Here is a 21,922-nt window from a genome sequence, read left to right as displayed (position 1 = left end):
TAATTTCGATTTAATTTCAGGGGTGCATAATTGGATAGCGAACTGAGTCTAGGGGTACGCGAGAGAAAAAGGTTGAATAGTGCTGATCTAGATGTTTCACGTAGTATGAAGGTTATAGTTAATTTTAACTTTAATTTATATCACAGATTTTAACCTTTGAGCGCATGTCTGTTTTACGTTCTTATATTACACAGCTCAAATTTTACGTAGTGTAAATGTGATTTTTGAAGGAAAATAGCTATTATAAGGTGCTCTTGAAGAATAGTGGACGAAAATCTGTCCTGTACATTAGCACTGATTCCTCGAAGACAGAATAAGCAAATCATCTACGGATAGTGATCACTGTATAGATGGTTCGAAAGCAATATGGTTACAATCAGTCACCTTTTTGTCGAATAGTGGCGAAGAAACTGTCAAACATACTTTACTTATCAGATTAGTCCGACATTTTCTGAGCTGCAAATATAACCGATTACGTTGTTGAGGAATAGTGACCGAAGAACATTATTATTTAATTTTTACAACAGTATGTTAAATCTATTTTGTTTATAACAAACTAAATACAACTATCATTTAAAAAGTAGTTCACAGGACACCAAAACAACGTGATACATAATCAGATGCATTAGAGTTCGTTCCTCTAGTCCCTGCCTTAACTTAGATTTCGGGGGAATTGTTATTCTAGCCACTGTAATTTGTATGGATTGTAACACTGAAAATTCTTCAGATTCATATTTTATGTTGTAGAATAACATTGTCTATGATTGTGGTAAGTTGCATTTCATTATCTCCTTTCACTTATGAAAAACAAACAAAAGAAAAATGGTTAGATTTTGTATTATTTTTAGTATGTCAGGCTCTTAAGTAAGGTTTCTTTGTATTAATACAGAAACTAAAACCTGATTATCCCTCAAAATGACTTACTTTCTATGGCACGAATGGAAGATAACGAAGACCTGCCGACAGCTATCATTTTCACTGATAAAGCAACGTTTCATATCTCTGAAAAATACCCATGCGCAACGTTTGGGTTTGGGGGAGTCAGAATCCATATTTGATTTTAAAATAGAAAAAAGACTCTTCAAAACTCTTTCTTGCCGTGTTGAAACGGAAAATAGATGGCCCATTTTTTTTTCTGATACGCTCACTGATAGCTGTTACCACAAATTAGAAGAAGAAGAAAACAACGATTTTATTTCCGATGTATCCGGAGGACCTTCTGACTGATATATTGACGTTCGGAAACATCTGAATGAATACCTTCCCGGATGATGGATTGCACGCACTGGAGACCAAGATAATGTCTTGTGCAAATGGTCACCCAGGCCTCCTGAACTTAATGTCTGACTTCTTTCTATGGGGTTACATAAGATATTTATGTTCCTTCTCTAATTTGAAAACCTTCGAGAGCTACGACTTCGTTTTATGTTGTTATCGAGTCCATTTTAGTTGATTTTGTGGAGTATGTGTAGTGTCAGTGTGGGAATCTCGTCGTAATGTGTGTTGCGTGGCAAGCGAGGCACATATCAAGTGTTTTAAAGGTTAACATTAAAATTTATAAGCTTCTCTATCTAATGTTACAAGTTTCAGCTAGATACGATTAAGAGTAGCCACTTTATATGCAGGGTTTGAAAAAACCCGGGCTTTTTTGAAAAAGCCCAACCCACCTGGGCCCATATGGGTTTTTTCGGGTATTTTCGGGTTTAATTGGGTTTTTTCGGGTTTAATCGGGTTTTTTCGAAATATTTCAATGTCTTTGGGGTAAAAATGTTAAAATGTGATTTATATTTGTAATTTATATTTCAAGATTGTCATTGCCACAACTTGCAACAATTTTCTACTCACTGCTGTTTTGAAAAACTGGCCACCATTTTGAAATTTTACATTCGATCGCCGAGAAAATCTAAAATGCAAATTTAGCATATCTTGTGCTTCCACCGTCAAAATTTCAACTTAAAAGACTGAAAATTGCGCTTCGTAACGTAGATATTCGCTGTTTTGAAAAAAAGGCCGCTATTTTGATATTTTTCGTTGGTATGCCGCCAAAATCTACAGGAAATTTAGTGTCTCTTCTTGTACTGTGAAAAATTTAACTTAAAAGGCCGAAAGTTGTACCTTGTAGTGTGTGTGGAACAGGCAGACAAACGAGTTGAGTTGATTTTGTGTTTAACGTCCCTTTCAGCAGCGAGGCTATATGAGACGGGACCTACTGATTAAAGTGGAATCCGAACCACATGAGCTCTCTCCGGGAAGCAACCCCGGGTCACCCACGCCGAAGACGCGTACACTAACCGCTTAGCCATGAAGGAGCTCGGCAGACAAACGAACAAATGTAGATCAAGTCATTCAGAAGCCTGACTGACGTTCGCCAAATATGAATACCAAAAGGGGTCTATTAATTTAAAACAAAGATACAATTAATGAAATTAACATCTTCCAGCGCAAATAAACCTGCCATATTTTCTCCATGAGAATACGGGACACCTCAGATCCCACCCCTCAACTTTCCAACACAATGAACTGAACTATAGTCTGGTTATGAACAAAAGTATAATAGACCGCGGTGGCTCAGTGGTAGAGCGTTCGCCTCTGGTGCATGGGGTCCCTAGTTCGATCCCAGCTCGCGCCAAGTGAGATTTGTGGTGGACAAACACCTTGTGCGTGGGTTTTCTCGGGATTCTCACGTTTCCTCCCACTTTCTTCATTCCGTCATTTCATTCATTTCTCATCATCACCGTCACCTTGAGCATAGCAGTCATAACTAAAAAGAGACTAAAAGTATTTGGTCTAGGAATTAATTCGTGCGGTTTTTAATAAAAATTGAAGCTTTATTTCAAAAACAAAGTAAATGAATACGTTAACAAAAATATTCTCCATCGCTAGCCACTACTTTCTCCCATCTTTCAGGCAATTTACGGATTCCGTGTCGAAAGAATTCCTCATCTTTTGACGCAATCTAATCAAACATCCATTTTTCGATATTTTCTGAAGAAGTGAACCGCTGTCCAATGAAATCGTTATTCATGCAATCGATCAAGTAGTAGTCAGACGGAGCAGTGTCTGGTGAATATCGCGGGTGGAGTGACACTTTCCATCCGACATTTTCCAAATAGGTTTTGACCGGTTTTGCGACATGTGGTCGAGCGTTATCATCTTGATAAATAAGTTTATTATGCCTGTTATTCCATTCTGGTCGTTTGCAGGCCAGAGCTTGCTTCAAACGCATTAATTGTTGTCGATAGCGGTGTCCATTAATAGTTTCACCAAGTTTCAGAAGTTCATAGTACACCACACGTTTCAAATCCCACCATATATACAGCATAACCTTTGCACAATGAATATCTCGTTTCGGTTGTGAAGGACCTGGTTCACCTTGCTTCACCCAGGCCTTTTTTCGTTTAGGGTTCTCGTAATGGATCCACTTCTCATCACCCGTAATAATTCGATGCAGAAACCCCTTTCTGCTCTGTCGTTGAAGCAGCAATTCGCAAATGGTTTTTCGTCTTTCAACGTCTCTGTCTTTCAATTCATGTGGAACCCAATGTGACATCTTTTGAATCATTCCTATGGCTTTGAGACGTTTGGAAACTGTTGTTTGCTCAACTCCGAATGCTTCTGCAAGTTCGTCCTGCGTTTGACACGAATCCTGATCAAGCAATGCTCTCAATTCTTCATCTTCAAATTCTTTTGGCTGTCCAAATTGCTTTTGGTCTTCCAAGCTGAAATCACCACCTTTAAACCGTGCAAACCACTTCTGACACGTTCGCTCAGCTAGAGCATGGTCACCAAACACTTCCACTAAAATATGATGACTTGCGGTAGCACTTTTCTTCATGTTAAAGCAATGAAAAATAACTCCCCGCAAAAACACTTTATCAGGCACAAAATGCGCCATTTTCAGTTGAAGAAAAAATGTTGTCGTTTCCGCTTCAAGCAACTGACATATACTAAACAAGATGCTCAATGACAGTAGTTTTCAACGCATGTTTGGATCAACGAAACTATGGGACAATAAGCTAGTTACGCCATCTTTTGTAAAACCGCACGAATTAATTCCTAGACCAAATAAAAGATTTCATTTTTTTTTTTTCAAGAATATAACAGACGAAAGTTCACTAAGCAGCAGCTGCTTTTTTCTCTTCGTACCTTGCAATTAATTGTATAAACTGAAGATGCCTAAAAACTTATGATGTACTATAAAAATGCTTTACAGGAAAACAATATGCAAATTATTTAAATCAGTGGTACAATCTACCTTCAATATTCTTCGCGCGTTTAGCAATATTTATTTACATGGATGTATTTGCCAAAATTACGTTCGTCAGTTTAATCTGATGAAAAGCTTATTTTTCTCCCTGTGTCGTGTGTAATTGACAGGACCAGATTTACATTTTTCTAAGAGGTGGACTAAAGCACAATTCTGAGCCCCTAGCCTCTGAAAAGGATTATAATTCTTGTTAACTTACCTAATGTGTTGCTGGAGAAAAGGTCAGCCATCCCCCGCCGTGTTTGTAAATGTAGAAACACTCGAAGCCATTTTTTTTTTTTTTTTTTTTTTTAATGTTCTGGAGAGTATTCGAGTTTCCATCAAGTTCAATGGAAACAGTAACATTCCAAATTTCGCTCGCTATCAAGTCGAACAGGGTGGTGTAATAACTTCCTCGAAACTGTTCCATGCAACAGCGTACTGCACATTCACTAATTACAGGATTCCCAGCCAATATCAGAATTTTTTGTTTTTCACTTTTCGAATAAGCTGATATTGATAGCAGAAATGGAACGGAGTTAAAATACGGGACATTTCCCTGTCCCGACTAAATTTACGGGGACGCGGGACACTCGGGCCCAAAAACGGGACTGCTCCGTTTTTTACGGGACGTATGGAAGGCTTAAGCGTAAAATAAATAGTTTTATTATTGAAGTATTCATTCCGATCTTTCTGCGGTTTAATTCGGGAATTTCTCGAGCACTTCTTTCACGGCGTGTACATCAAAACTTCCACTAGTGCGGAAATTTGAACTCAGTACTTGAAATAGTAAGCGTTACATAGTCTTCGTAACCCCGAGCATTAAGCTTCTTAAATTTGAAAAGAATTTTTACTCTATTGCTGGTGTTGATTCTACAGAATGCTTATTTGAAGAGTAGCAACAAATGACTGAACTAAACTGTTATTGTTCAACCAAATTTTAGTTGAAAAAACTTGTGTTTTACATCAAAGGTAAGAAATAATACTAATAGTTTTACTAATGTATTTACATATGTACTATTAGTACCGGCACATATGACCTTTAGCCCGTCAAACGTATGAGTGATAGCGTCCCTCGGTGTCGACGAGCACACTATTCACGGAAAATATTTTCTAAAGTACAAAATTGCTTATTTTACTTCAAAAGGCTATAACCATAATCCATACATTAATTTGTTCTATAACCACCTCAAGCTAAGGTAAGTTTTTTTTAAAATTCATTTAGCACATTCAGAGCTTTATAAAGGTCTTATGTTGAATGTTGTTGTATACCCTAATGTGAAAACCTCTAATTCGCCCAAGGAAAGTCTAAAATCTGATAAAAATCACTTACAATGTGATCACCTTAGTTGTACCAATAATATACTAACAAATAGGTCAAAAACCCAGGTGGGTTTTAAAGTGGGTTTTTTCAGGTGGGTCCAACCCTGTTTATATGCGTTGATAATTACGGGATGTTTCTGTAGACACCCTATAAATACTGTGCATCACGGTCGCTCACTGGTAGAATGATTACCTCTCGTGCGTGGAGTCCCTGATTCGATCGCCGAACATGTAAATTTGTGGCGGACAACGTCAGTCCGTGGGTTTTCTTGGGCTATTCCTGTTTCCTCCAACATTCTCAATCACATCAATTCTTCCATCGTCATTCGCTTGCTTTAACCCTGGGGTCTTTTGGGACCCCAGAGGTGTTTAACATGATATTTCTTTTAAAAGAGTGAGATTACAATTCACTCTTTTCTTGTATTCTATCCCGAGTGTATGCTAAATAAGTCTACCAAAAATTTCAGTTGTCAGTTTGATGGTTCTGTGTAAAGAACATTTTTTTGTGTGTTAGGGTCTCAAAAGACCCCACCGTAATGCTTATGTATCTATACCCTTCCTGTTCATTTTTAATTTGGAGTGAAAGCCACACTTGGCACAGTGCTCAACGAATGGCAGGATTCAGATTCTCATTACGTTTCCCCTCGTAAGCACAATGTGACATACAAAAAATAAAATAAAATTTGCAGGTTCCAGATGCAGTTATTTTGCTATATATCCTGCCTGCCTCACCACTTAAAGTTCTGAAAACTTCCGCAGCCCGTGAAGGGACGACATCTAACAATTCATTCGTCATTCTTCAGTAGGAACAATGAAACAATAACTTAAAAACCCTATCACATTTTATTCACACGCGGTTGCATTAGCACAAACATTCAAAGCACAAGAAATACTAAAGGGAAGTAATTTTACACTACACTAGCAGTTTATTTTCACTTACGAAAGCTTTTTCATATTTTTGTTCTCTGAAATTATTAACATCTTTTTAAGATTTTCAAAGGAAAGACTTTGTCTCCTGTCAGAAGGAATTCGCTTTAGATGGGAAAATGATCTTTCCACATCTAAGATGTCACTGAAGCATACTTGAAACATGTAATTTGGGAAGAATCCATGTCACTGTCAACAGTTGTATCAGTATCACCTTCCATAACACTAGCGATGTCCTTCAATTTTCCCAAATCTGGATTAGCACTTACAACACGATCACACTTACGCCAAATGTACTCGCCCTTGTAACCAGGTACAACACTCAGATCGTTGAGAGTATCACTGAAGATTTTCAGAGAACTAGCAAGAGCCTATTCTTTTTTTTGTCAAGCTTGGCAATAGCATCTGGTAACTTTGCAAAATGTGTTGCAATGAAGACTAAGTTCTTTTTCAAGGAGTTCTTTTTAAGCAAACTTTGAGCAACCTTAATTGAAGACGCATCATCCTCATCAAAAGTATCAATGATTCTTTTGATGCGTTCAAAGTTGTGAGTATAATAGAGAATAGCTGTAATCCATGTACCCCATCTCGTTAAGACAGGCTGTGGTGGAAGCGGAAGTGCAGGGGCTAATTCGCGAAACGCACTTGTTCGCGAGGGAGCTTTCAGAAATACCTTTTTCACATTTGACACAAGAAGGTCAACGTCAGGAAAATGAGAACGAACTTCCTCTGCATTTCTATGTAACGTGTGTGCCAGACAGGTGACATGCAGCATACGTGGGAATAGAACCTTAAGGGCTTTTGCTGCACTTTTCATGTATGCAGCTCCGTGTGTGACAAAAAGAAGGACCTTATCGTATTTTACACATTCTGGCCACAGAATACTCAGCGATTTTGTAAAAACCTGTCCAATTGCCGTACCATTTACTTTTTCGAGAACTTCTGATGCAATCAAAAATGTTTGTGTGCCTTCTTCCACTCCCAAAGTTCCAATTGCAACGTTGGCAATGGAACATCCTAGAATATCGCAAGTTTCAACAATTGAAATCCATATATTTTTGTTGGCAACACTTCTACGGATATCGTCAATAGTTCTGCTGTACGCGCTATCAACGTAAGTCTTTCTCAAAGATGATTCACTTGGAATTTTTTGTTTTGTATATTTCTCGAGAAAGCTTCTAAAGGAAACATTTTCTAACTTCCATAAAGGAATATCCGCGTTAATTAAAGCTTCACACAGATCATTCGCAAAACTGTTAGTACGCGAAGCGGGATTCGTGACTGTTCCAAGAAGATTTTGAACCTTTTCACCAGCTGATTTGCGTGTCCTTGCAGAATTGTGTTTTGCAGTGCTTATATGATGTTACAAAATAACGCTTTTCAGCGTAAACCACAGTTTCACATAACTTACAAAAGAGTACAGAACCATCTGTTGAAAACACAGTACTCCCGAACTCACAAATTTTTCTAACTTCTGTTGCCTAGAAAGACCAACTTTCGGTATCTTGAAATACTGAAACGCACATAAATACCAGTTCTCTATCACGCACGCGTAAGATTCACAATAACTGCCCACCTTGCTACTTCTTGAAAGTAAGCATTTTCGTTTGTGATTCCAAGAACCGAACACTGCTTCAAAATTCCAAGAACTGAATACACACTAGCATCCCCGCCCCTCCACTTGTCACATTCCAATGGGAATAGACCATTTATCAGACACCGAGATAACTTGATCAGATAAGAGCAACTCAGATCTGTGGTATGCTGTCATTCATGAGTAAATGAAGAGTAGTGGAAGAGAAAACCTGTGACAATGGCAAAAAATTGCTTCTAAATTGTGAGATTGCACTTTTCGGCACTTATGGCAGTTTGCCATTAATTCCGGGCTTTAATAATAATACGAATTCCCTGCTTTTAGTCTACACTTAATTTCTTCGTGAATATGGTTTTGATTTGCTAATTTTGATCTCAGATATTTGAAAGTATCTACTTTGTCGAAAGTATAATTTGATATTTTAACGCATCCATAGTTTGCAGTATTACATCTCGATCCGATCTTGTATTTAGTTTTCACTGCATTTACTTCTAAACCCATGTCCCTGCAAGCGTTTCATAAGACCTCTGCATTTCTTTCTATTGTTCTCCTATCATCCTCTATTATATTTCGGGACACGTTAATCTGAACGTGTTAATCTCTGGACTATTTTGAAATTCCTTGTTCTGAATCAGTTACATGTCTGCTTAAGATGAAAGGAATATTAGTTGAAACGTTTTAACGTAATTGTCAAAGTTTGATGCACCAAAAATGAGAATATTATTGAGTGCATTAAGTGTGCCAGGAATCTTCAGAAAACTAAGTTTCCTTCCATTGCAGGATTCAATTGAAATATGTATAGTGTTTTTTTTTTTTCCTTTGTAATGCTGAAGTACTATAATTCATAATTTGATTTCTTTTGCTTTAAAAGGAAATGGAAAAACCTCCTACCAAACTGGAAGAATGTGAAATGATAGATCAAGATTTGAAAGTCCAAGTTAATCACGACATTTACAGTGAATTTGTTGAGTCACAAGAAATAGCGATACCTGCGATTGAGGAATATAATTACACCTTAAAATTTGATTGGTTAACATTTTTAGACAAGCGTTTCCCTCGGCCAGAAAAGCTGGGACCTACCTTCTCACGAAGAGTCTTTTGGGTTTTACCTGAAAGATACTACAGTCATGACAAGAGGATAGTCGCACCAAACAGCAAATACACGAAGATGGTTGCCCTTCCCAAGTTGAGATCAGATGTACTCCGTAAACCGCCAACTACATTCTATAAAAACGTCGATCTCACAGTATTTGATAAACTAAGTGAACTATTAGAGAAAGTAAATAATAACTAATATATGAACTAGATCCATGAACAACTCTTCTTGCTGATTTTATACGATGGTAAATCAAAAATTATCAGCAATGTAGCTATAACTTTTCTGGCTGCTCCATTAGAAGTTTGCACCAAAGAGGAACAACGAGCAGTGATCCGCTTTTTTGTGATCAGAAGGCGTATCAGGAACCATGACTAGTTTCCAGACGATATGCCACTTCATCAATAGTCACTCGTCTGTCTTAACAGAACTATGTCACGTGCACGTTCAAAGTTGTCATCATTTGTAGCCGTAGATGGTCGTCCGGCTCCCTCCTCGTACTTCTGCGACCATTTTTGAATTTTTCAATCTATTCCTAGACACTCCGTTGCGGCAAGACACTGTTTCCGTATTGTGCTGAAAGTCTTTGGTGGATTGCGGCCCCTAATACACCTTCCGACCACAAAAACCAGATCACTGCTCGTTGTTCCTCTTTGGTGCAAACTTCTAATGGAGCGGCCATGATCTATTTACAACAAAAGGAAGACAAATGGAGGAATTAGGACCAAACTTTCATAACATGACCACAACAGCGTAACAATAAAATATACGAGAACAGAGGTCAGTAATAATAATGTAAGAAAAGTTATAGCTACGTTGCAGATAAATTTTGACTTACCCCCGTATATATAATTAATTAATTTAGATCTTGAAGACTACCAAACACTTGTAAATAGGTGAACAGTTCACAGAGATTCTCAGTCCATCTTGTACAGTAGGTAATATTTTTCTATTGTAACTTGTGAAATAGTTTTTTGCACATGAGCTCTTTCCAGGAGAATTCAGTTACAGTTTGTATCCTTTGATGATTAGTAATTCCGTGATTAAATATAATATTAATTCAATCATATTTTTGATATTGTAAATAAGTTCATTTTGTGGTATACAAAGACTGAAAAAGTGGATGACTAGACCAGGAGTCGAATCTTCGGCATACTGGGCCTATGCATGAACCACTATGCTACCCAGTCCGCTTCCCAGAACAGCCAAACACTCTCTCATTCTTGAATCGGTGCTCGTAGACTACATGGCTTGTACTTCCGGTCCAGTCATGCACTTTTTCACTCTTTGTGTATCATTGAATTTTGTGTGTAAAACATCCAGTTGTTTCCGTCTTTCATTAATATATAACTACATTTTGTATGTATTTATTTATTTTTGAATATTTTTATGTAGAATTTTGGGAAAAGATGTTATCAGTTGTTTAGATATTGTACAAATTTATGATTAAGAATTAAAGTTTTCGACATTTTATTCCTGTATTTTATTTTTACAAGTAAAACTATTAATTTTTAAGTAAAAGCAGTTGCTTTATGGGAGGAATACTTACAATAACAAACAATGCACTTAGGTCAGAACAATGCACTTACGTAGCCTTTTTCCACAAGTCAGAAGCCTAGTGCTGGTTTTCTCTGAGAAGGTTATTGAAAAATTGTATTATTGCAATTTCAATTTTGTCGTCTTCTCAAATGGTTTCTATATTAAGAAATAAAATTTAAATTTGGTAAGCATGTTACATGATCAATACTATTAACATATGAAGGGTAAGGGGAAAAAGAAAGAATGTCACAAAACTGCATTTTCGAGAAAACGGCGTTTTTATATTTTAAACCGCGTAAAAAAAGAATAGGGTAGTCAAATCTTTTGCCCCTTTTTACATGGATATTTCGACATCTACGCATGAATGGCATATACTGTCAAATAGTACCAAGAGTCACCAATAGATAGGATAAAGCACACACATGGACATTCCTTGTTTTTTCCCCTTACCCTTCATATAAGAATAGACTTTATCGTGATGAAATGGTAAACGTCAAGTTTTCAGAAATAGAAGAACTTTTAGCAACCATACTCATGTGTTCAATTGGTCATAATGGACTTTTTCTCTTCTAGCGTAATAATTGCCATTAGACCAGTGCTACGAATACATACATGGGTTTCATAATGGACCAAACAATCACAAAATAATGTCTCCCATGAATCTTTGAAATAATCTAGAGTTTACCTCTGATTAAAGTGTCAAAAGGTGTCTAAAGAAACCTGAAATTTAATAGGATACCCACTGCGAAACCATCTTTTTCAATTTTAGTTCTGCATGTAACCTGCGTACTGATGAGGATCCAATATCTAAGACCTCTTCTGTCGTCACATCGGATCTTCTTTGGAAGTCATGTCTTGCACAGAAACCTCATTGACAAATATTATTTTCTCGGAGCTCATATTCCTGAGATATGCGGCCTCGTCGAAATTCTTTGTAGTATCACCCAAAAATCGTCATATACGTTGCTGCGTCATGCCTGGGAGCTAACTCAGCTGCATACGGAAGATCTGTCACTCAGAGCAACATGAAAGTCGGAGAAAATCGTGGCTCTAAATGATTCTTACGACATCTCCGACATCACATTTTGGACAACAGATACACAAGTAACTAAATTGTTGCTGGATTTCTTTTTGTACACAGTTTTATAGTCCGGTATTTACCTATTAAAAAAATAAGACTTCTAAATTACGAAACTTCATGACTTTCGGATTTTAAAATTAGGTTCGTGAAACACCCGACTGTGACTTGTACCCTCAGCTGAGAATCGATTGCATTCTCATGACACAGGTCATAACGCGTTCATTTAGTTACACAGTTTGTTAGTGTAATACACCGAAGTGGGACGCAAACTTGACAAATCCAGAAAAAGGAAAAAAAAAAAACTTGAGAACACGTAACGTAAAGAAAATTTATGATGCATATTATAGATTTTCAAGAAGTTATATGAAACGTTATTTTTCATTGAAAAGTATGTGCGTGATTACAAAAAAAAAAAAAAAAAAAAAAAAAAAGTGAATCAATTCCTTCAGATGAGATACATGAATATTATTTCGTTAGCTAACAAAGCACGAAGTTCGGGATGTTTTCAACCATGACCGTATTTTCGTAAAGCAGTTTTTGAGATTCAAAACGACATAAAATCACCATGGTTAGGATTTAACTTTGGGAACAATTATTATTGCCACACATTGCATAATTTTATTAACTACAGTAATAAATTAAATACTGTCGTGGGTGAATAAGCAAATCTAACATGTTTTCACGTGTATTTCGAAGAACCAAACTCTTTTTGAAAATCCAAGGGGACAATTCCCCCTCTCTCCCCGCTGAGGGCGTCCATGTTCTGAAAGTTTGTTACAATTATCGAAGATGAGCTTATATTGTGCTATTCTCTCTTGATAGTAATTCCTCAGGAAGTCACAAAAATCATTTACAATCTTTTCCCTTGTAGAATGATCTTGACTTTGTTTGGAAGCAATGCAACTTATTGTATTTGTTCCTTTGTCGCAGACGACTGAGTATCAATGACCTTAAGACTGAAGAGTCCTAGTTACAAATATACTCACCTCTGTCAGTTGACGTGAAACAGGTGCTGTGCTTGTGCTGTTTTATGCTTAGAATCAGAAGATTCACTTTTTTATATCTGAGTCTGGAGATGGAACCGCTCAAGACACCAACAGTATTTGTGAATATGTCACAGAAGCTCTCGCGATGTTTGAGCATTTTTCAGTGGCTGAATGAGACCTTTTCGTAAAGGAACATTGGTTGGAACAAAATGTCTTCAAGCCTTCGGGCTCGAGACAAAGCAGGAGGGCATGGTGACCCAGTGGTTGAGCGCTTACCTCTGGTGCGTGAGGTCCCTGATTCCATCACCGGTCATGTAAGTTTGTGGTGGACAATATCGTGTCCGTGGATTTTATCACGGTTTTCCAGTTTCCTCCTACTTTCTCATTCCATCAATTGAAGGGTGTGCGATAAGAACATGGTAACCAACAAATTTTCAATTGCTGAGTTATGCAGCACCCGATAGAGAGCAACGCATACCGCTTCGTTTAAGCTTGTCCGTTTAATCCTTCACGTATAGTCTTATGTGAAAAATCAGTTTTCCGACTTTGAAAATAAATTATGCAGCAGAAAACCTTTAATCTCTTAAAATAGTAAAATTGTGGGTTACAATATTCTTGCCTCACACCATTCAATTCTTCCGTCATCATTCACTTGCCTTATTCGTGGTCTCCCTTAGCCTAAAAGGGCATAATCGTGGAACGTTAAACTGAAAGATTTCATTTCCGAGACAAAGCAACATATCATATTTCGAGAGGCATTCTTTGTCGTGATTGACAGCTCCAGAGGTGCGGGGTTTACGATGACCCTGGGGCGAGTGAAACTAGAACATAACTTGCTTCTATTATTTATAGTTTTTATTGTCGTTACATAAAATACTATTTTTATTTTTATTAAAAAATAGTTTCATTCATTATCTATTAGAAGAGACACACGGAACAAATTTTATTACAGAAAATTTATTATTATGAATCAATGAAAAAGCGGGAAATTTTAAAATTATTCAAATTTAAATGTGAATAAAATAGGTTTCACACGCAAAAATTAGTTTGATTTTGCAGTAAATTGTACTTATAGTCATACCATTTGGTAAAGGTATTGTAATATGTAAAAGATAATGTGAAATTGTGTAACCGATTTTTGTTTTTATTAATATATTAGTTATTATTGCTATTATTATTAATAATAATATTCAAATTTATGTTTTCTCCCTTATATACGTCAATATAAGTGTGAACCATACTAACCTATATATTGTTTAATTCAGTAAAAGAATGGACACTTCTAAGTGAAGCCACCTGTGTATGAGCTTTTTTAATTTAATTTAATTTTATATTATTTATTTATTTATTTGTTTTCGATTTATTAACCATCAGCTTAACCTATATTGAGCAGTGTCCTGCCAGTCCTGACACTTCTTAGTCTCCACCTGTGTATTAAATTTCTGCTCGATCAGCTGTTTTTTTTTTTTTTTTTTTTTTTTTCTATTCTGAGAGAAGGAGTGGAAGTCTGATGAAGACACAGCTAGTGTGTTGAAACTGTTACTTTTTTTTGTATATTTTTATGACATAGCCTTGCTCAGTGTATTGTCTTTTAGCTTTACAATATGGAAACAAGACCTCATAGAATAGTTAAATAGATCTTCTATTTTTGAATATAACTTTCGGTAAAATGATTGCTGTGTCGTACAGGACCCTAGGTTTTTAATGAGTAGCACAAGAGACCTACATAATATCTAAGCTTTAAAACATCTCTTTATAGCAATGATTAGGACTAAGTTGGGATACTGTTGTCTTCTCTTTGATCTTAATGAAACATTTTCTTCTGAAATAGAACAAAATGATAAGGCGCCTTGGGAAAATTTTGCCCTAGTTAAAATCATCCCCAAAAGTGAACTACGCCTTGTGCATTTTTCATAAGAAATGATTTGTGCCATGTATTAAAGTTATTAATACTATTTTTGAAAAATCGTTCGAGAAACTCACCCAGAAATAAACTAACCCTCGTAGATGTTTTCAGGATAAATGAATTATGGCACATTGTCAGATCATTAATATAATACTTCTTTATGAAATATGAACAAAATCGGCTGAGTCGTTTTTGAGAAAATCGTCCTAAAAAACATGTTTTGTTCAATAGAAATAAAATGCATGTTTTGTTCAATATATAGATCAATATAGGCGTGAACCATACTAACCTATATATCGCTGAACTCAGTAATAAAACTGGAACATTTTTATATATTACACGTGTAGGTGGCGCTACTTATGTATGAGTTATAGTTTTTCGCTATTTACTTAACCACTTCCTTAAGCTTAACCAATATTCAGTAGTGTTCTTTCGAACCTGGAACTTCCTAGTCTCCATCTCTGTACTTGATTTCAACTCGATCGGCTGAGTACTTTTGCTACAATGAAGTGCAGTTGTCACTCTTTTCACTGCCTGGGAAGATTCTCCTTACAGTCGAATCAAAAATGAATAGCTAACAATCTTCTAAATTAGGAAATGTCATCACTTTCGGATTTTTTAATGGGTTTTGTGTATTGTGTTTGATGTTTATGGAAGTTGTTGTAATTTGTACAAATTTATAAATTTTAGGTGAGAATTGTTTTTTGTACGGAAGAAAAAGTGAAGTGATGAAATTAAATAATATTCCTGATATTAACATAGAATTTTCAGGTTCTAAACCACAGTTTCAATTTTTTCTTGTATCACACAAAGCTTTGAGGATTAGAAGTTAACTTGGGTAACATCAATAATAATTATTATTATAGAAAAAAGATGTCCATCTCGCAATCTCTGGAAAAACATTTCCAGAATACGAGGGGCAGTCAAAATGTTCCGGGAATTCTGTTGCAGCTCTTCATTACCACAATATAACTACACATTTACTTAATTGCCTTCAAAGTTGCACTTTCGGAACACACACTTCTTCCACCGCTGCTGTGATTGCTGGGAACATCGACGAAAGACCTCTTTCGGTATCTTCCGAAGTTCAGACGTCACGTTAGTTTTGACCTCTTTTGCGTTGACGAAACGGAAAAGGCTTATTTTTAAGTGTGGGAAGAGCCAAACATCCGATGATGTTAAACTGTTTTTAAGGCTATCAGACTCTCCAATTTGCACATGAACTTGATGTTTGGGCGTTGATTGATCTGTGAAATTACGCCGATTGATAACTACCCCTCCTCCGTTCAGTACATTTCTTGTCCTTTGCCTGTTATGACCTGTTCACACTTGTCAATTTTATAATTAGGCAATCCTGTACAAGACTCATTATGATTGCATCACAAATGCTAAAACTAAAGATATACCACATTGATTTGGTCCTTAGTCTTCCGTTGCAAGCGTTGCTATCGGCTGAAGGAATTCCACTCGCTTTCTCTCGCTTAGCAACAGCTGAACCCTTATTGGCTCAACGTGTGGGTGTGTGAGGGTGTGAGCTTTAGTTCGCATTTTTGCCACGGCTCAAGACACTTTGGCAGCACAATAGAACAGCATTACGGGAATTTTTTGACTGCTCCTCGTACCTGTATTACATTATAGAGCAAACAAAGACTGTGGTCAGGATACTACTTTATGAAAAGTGACAAAATGGAACAAAGTAGACTTTGGTTTTGTACGTGACTGTCCAGCAGAAAATGCTGTTTCAATTACAGATGTGCCTTTATATTATGAATACTTCTTCAGTTATTTAGCAGAAAACTTTAGCACAAAGAAAGAATTATGAGATCTTTCGCTAACTTTTTCATCAGATACAGAAGACGAACACGCGAGTTTCATTTAACGTTGTGGAACTTGGAAGTCCAATATTGAAATGAGAAATGGGGTGGACCATTTGCCGCCAATTTACCACTTTCAGTATCTGTAGATGGATACACACTTAGAATGAACTGTTCTTGCGAAGCTGAATCTGTTTTTGCTGTTCTTCACAGTTTTTTCACAAATAACCTATCAACACTGTCAACAGAAGAACAAACAAGACAGCGTTGCTCTTTATGACTTATCACACTATGTATATTTTATTGAATACTCAAACTTTTATACAGAGAGAGCTTAAGGTCTCTTTTCACAACAGTGACACCAGAGACGTTTAATTCTTCCTTCACAATTTCGTGTGCATTGGTATCACTTTAATAAACACAATTGTGTCTGTCTACGCGACCCCTCATCTTGAAAGAGGCCTAATCTGTTCACAAAATTTGTTTTCAGAAGTCTCTGACAGTTTCGTTTCGAATGAGAAACCACTCACAGAACTGAACACACCAGTCCGGATCACATTCGATCCGAATGGAGAAGCTTTGGTCGGTAAAGTTTTATCCTTTAATATGTTTGTTAAAGAGATACGTGTCAATCTCAGGTCACGTGTGAGCCTTGTGGAAGACTTCTTCGGGGTACATACACAACCCTGACCAACAAGTTGAGTATTTCCTTTGTTTCGTACACTTCGTGGTCATCCGCTTTGTGGTAGATCGTACACAACACCTGTAGCTTCAAATCTTTCGTTCAAGTTTCTCACAGCTTGATGTGATAGTGACTACACAACTGGAAATATTCACCTGAAGTCTGCTGCCACCACATTTGTGTTTTCACTATGTTTCCACCAAGTTTGCAGCACAAAACACGTTGTTCCTTTGTTACTTTGCAATTCATCCCCACACCTGTACTACTCGGCACAACTTCACTCAGTAAACAACTCTTAAACAAAACACGTATGAAAGCATGATTACTAATTCCAGCCACAATAGTATCAGTTCTAATACCAAAAATACACACGATAATTTTTTTGTTTTCTTACTTGTCTTAGAGAAAGCGACTTTGTTCCCACTCTGCATTATCATAACTCAGATGCTCTGTTTTAACAACTTTAACAAGGTTCCACTGAATCAAACTTGAACTTTTCATCTACTTAAGTCATATCGTAGCAACGTATTCTGTAGATGTAAAGCGTGTTAGTTGCATTGCAGTTAACATACATATCCATTAAATGCAAAACTTGCCTTTTCCTCATAAAATAATATTTTACGAAACCGTAAATACAATTTGGAAAATATGTTTTACTGTTCATCTTCGAACTGTCTTTTTCGAATAGAATTGTAGAAGCTTACAACAATTTAAACATGCCACCAGATAAAGAGCTGTTAAACCTATTAAATTTCATGTTTCCAGTTTCCGATAAGGTGAATTCTCCATTTACTAGACTAACATATTGTTCTAAAATCTATGAGTTCCTTCGTGGCTAAGCGGTTAGTGTACGCGCCTTTGGTGTGGAAGACCCGAGTTCGATTCCCGGCGGTTCATGTGGTTCGTATTCCAATTTAATCAGTAGGTCCACGTCTCATACAGCCTCGCTGCTGAACGGAACAGTAAACTCAAAAATTACCTCACCTATTCTAAAATCCGTATTGTAGTGACGTGGGGTTCAAAACAGTGTTCCTTTCCGAGTATATCCTATTTAAAATAGATAGGGCCTTGGTCATGTTCATGTTCACTTACATTCGGTTTTGATACGTTCAGTATCAAAACCAACAGTTAAAAATTTTGTTCTTGCTTCTGATTATCATATTTTGGAAACAGAATGACTTCTTCAATTAGTAATTAAGAAAAAAATCAGATTTTCTGCAAGAACCAAATTGTCTATTAGCTTCAGAAGAATACTTCCTTATTAGTCCTTAACAAGTATTTTAGGAATGATCCCAAAAAATAGATCAAAAGATTGCGATCCTGGCCAAGAATTAGTTTTTAGATTAGGGACAACAAAATTTTTGAACGGCCCCTAAATCGTGTTTTCGTATCTTTTACGGAATAAGCACATCATACTGAGTTAAGTGATAATTTGGGTTTGGCTATGTTGTATGTAGTTCTCCAGATATAAGATGTACAAGAAATTCTTTTATTGAAATATGTAGGATCTTTTGATCCAACTACAGTACTGTATGAACGGAACATAGGAGTTCTCCAATACAATAAAACGGTATAAATCTGCAAGCATACATTGCAGAAAGAAAATTACTTTCTAAAAACTGTTTTTTTTTTTTAATATATAAATTCGTAAAAATTCTTAAACCTAAGCGCTTTGTACAGTCAGCAACAAAAGTTCTTTCCGTTTGGTGAAATTTATTTTGGGAATAACGATGGTATCGCTAGTATTTTGGGAACAACAGTGATGGTAACGAACAAAAAATTACATTCTGAAAATTACATTTAATGAAAACAGTACTCAAATTATCCTTCCATTCTGAAGTTATTTACGAAACTAATTTCATCAAACGGAAAAAAAAAATGTCGCTGACTGTACTATTTTTACTTGCTTCTTTCTAATTATTCCTTAGGATTACCATAGATAATATGAAACTGTTAATGTATAGTCTTGTTTAAAAAAATCCTGACAATGTACCTTGCTTTAAAAGTCTGTATTCTGGCAAGTACATGTTAGAAATCCTTATACATTGGGTCTGAATAAAGATGGTAATGGGCTAATCAAAATGCACACTTTTTTTTTTATTCAATGAATGCCGACTGCAGATACGAGTGCAGGGCTGTTCAGAGATAGATGCGTGGCCAGGCTTTTTTGAACAAGACTATACATTTGCTCTTTGAAATATTGTAGTAAACTGAACTTTCAAAAGTAAACATTGTTTTGCTGTTTTGACCATCAAAGCTTTTAAATATGAACAAGCTTTCTTTCTCTTTGGTCAAATTATTCTAAAATACACTATAAAAAGTTAAACAAGCATATCTTAACTTTAAAAGTTCTCATGACATTTTTATACTAACTTCACAAATGATACAAAACATCAAATTTGCATTAAATTCTTCAGCTAAAGACAATCTGCAGTTTGGTAAATGCTCATTTAGCGTTAGAAATTGGGTCAGTTAATTTTTTTTAGAGTTTCACAATTGACTACCTTGATAAAATTTTCAAAAAATGGAAAATTACAAATTATTAAAACAAATTATGGCAATACCACTCATTTTACATCTTGTAAATATAAAAGACAAATTCTGATCAAAGCATATATCGTTTAATAAATCATATCGTTATAGTTTCGGCTAAGTATCTTTGCCTTCATCAGACCCATTATGAAATACAATTTCCACGACTACAACTTATATATATCTCAGACAATAACAAGCGGTCATATATAGAAGCCAATAATTTTCTGAGATATATATATATATATATATATATATATATATAGGCCCTATAATCTGTAGTCTATGTAATTGCATTTCATAATGTGTCTGATGAAGGCAAAGATACTTTGCCGAAACTATAACGATATTATTTATTTAAACGGTATATGCTTTGGTTAGAATTTGTCTTTTAAATTATGGCACTGGTAGAATAATTATTAGTGTCATCAAGTTCTACAATATTACTTATTGCCGATTATATTTTGTGCTGAAGTCAGAGATATATTTAGCCAATAAAATAAAAGAAAACAAAATAACTTCAGAACTCGATCGCTTGGTTCAATCTAAAAGCACTGAATTTTTGTTCAGCTAAAATTGAGATTTGAGAGCGGTAAATTGCAATAAAAACAATAATGTGAAACCACAACATAAGAACAATAAGAAAAATAAGAAAATAAGAATTGAGCACTTCGGTGCAACAAGAGTCGACTTCTATAAATTTATAACTGAAGACCTCGGTGTAAGAAGAGGACAGCTCCAATTTTACATGTGGCTCAGGATTGCAACAAAACTTCGTTAAAAACTTAATTTACTCTGGTCTTCAAACTTTTTGTGAAATTTTGCTGTATGTTATTATAAGATAAAATCTTTCTTCACCAGAATTTTGAAGGCGACAGGAGAACAAAGTTATTTTTAACGAAGTTTTGTTGCAATCTTGAGCCAAATGTAAAATTGGAGCTGTCCACTTCTTGCACCGAGGTCTTCAATTACAAATTTATAGAAGTCGACATTTTATCCTCACAAACATTACAAATACTTTTCCTATCATACAAGAGGGACTAAATGTATATTATTCTAAAATACAAAATAATAAAAAAAAATAACCACATTCGGTTATTTAAAAAACACACACACAAAAATAAAATAGTTTGTGATACATCACTTTCAGACTTTAAACATTTAAAAAGTTGAGTTATTTTTTTCTTTTTTACACTGTTATTTCCAAATGATGGCTCAGCAGAAACTGACAACATTCAATCTTGACGCTGTCTTAATTGTCCACTTGCTAGTCGTGTTGTTTTTCTCAGAGCGAGCATAGTGCTTTGAACTCTTTGCCCTCGAAGTCTCTGCCGTAGAAAAGGACAATACGACTTGGTATGGGCATTGTCCCCAGTCGCTCCACATATCTCGCATACGTACTCACGTAATACTGGACATATAACAGCCTTTGTGATAGGATTCGTCAATTTGTGACTGTAGTACATTGCTTTAGCTTCACCGTTCTTCTTGCAGAAGGCGCATTCAATTCTTTTATCGGACGGAGAACTTGTTCTTGGTCTTATAGCTGGCTTCTTAAAATTCTCTGGAAATCCAAACGATGATGATGATGATAAACGCCTTTCATCTCCAGACATATAAACTCTTGTTAAAGAAGTTGGTAACGGTCCATGCTGGGTTTGCACTGAGTGTTTCGCGCGCTCGTTTAGTAAAGCATATCTACCCATTGCCATTGGAGGTGAGAAAGAAGTGTTCAGATTCCTTTGTGTCAGACCACCCTCAGTCCTAGAACGTTCTGATAATTCGCAAGTGTTAAGGCGGCTTCTCACTTCTTCAACTGAAACTCTATTAGATTTTGTAATAGGACGACCTAAATACCCATATGCGTTTCTGTTCACGTTTCGTGAAACGTTGGGAAGTTCATACACTGCATTAGCATAGGAAAGTGTAGAAGCTGGTATCTGAGGATTGCGTCCTGCAATCTGTCCCATGGAAGTCCCCTCAGCACTGTACGTTGATGGAAACTGTGATGAGGTAGGAGGTATATTCCAACCCCATGCTTGGTTTTCATAGCCACTATCACGAAATTGAATACGTGCAGAGCCTGCATTTCGTGGGGAGCTATGTACGGTGACTAAAGGAGGATCCGGGTGGTATGGTGGCCGTCTCGGGGAAGACGCTGCAAGGATAGAAAAAGCCAAAATTAATTTCGATTTT

At 36.2% G+C, this 21,922-nt stretch overlaps 2 protein-coding genes across 6 annotated transcripts in view; one reads left to right on the top strand and one right to left on the bottom strand.

Moving 5' to 3' along the window:
- The window catches only part of LOC145674562 (dynein axonemal intermediate chain 3-like), a 141,175-nt gene extending 130,528 nt beyond the window's left edge, over nucleotides 1-10,647 (top strand). For all 5 annotated transcript variants that reach the window (XM_081744746.1, XM_081744748.1, XM_081744743.1 and 2 more), the window contains one exon: nucleotides 8,962-10,647. In XM_081744746.1, coding sequence (XP_081600872.1) covers nucleotides 8,962-9,384 — 423 coding nt within the window. In that variant the 3' untranslated portion in view covers nucleotides 9,385-10,647. The remainder of the gene's footprint in view (nucleotides 1-8,961) is intronic.
- Nucleotides 10,648-18,673: 8,026 nt separating this feature from the next.
- Nucleotides 18,674-21,922, bottom strand: part of LOC145674571 (uncharacterized) — a 183,395-nt gene continuing 180,146 nt past the window's right edge. The window contains exon 2 of the mRNA XM_081744758.1: nucleotides 18,674-21,884. Coding sequence (XP_081600884.1) covers nucleotides 20,962-21,884 — 923 coding nt within the window. The 3' untranslated portion in view covers nucleotides 18,674-20,961. The remainder of the gene's footprint in view (nucleotides 21,885-21,922) is intronic.

The sequence above is a fragment of the Thermobia domestica genome, chromosome 17, assembly GCF_964235325.1.
Source record: "Thermobia domestica chromosome 17, izTheDome1.hap1.1, whole genome shotgun sequence".
In the NCBI taxonomy this organism is placed as follows: Eukaryota; Metazoa; Arthropoda; class Insecta; order Zygentoma; family Lepismatidae; genus Thermobia; species Thermobia domestica.
This window is presented reverse-complemented; position numbering and strand designations above follow the sequence as displayed.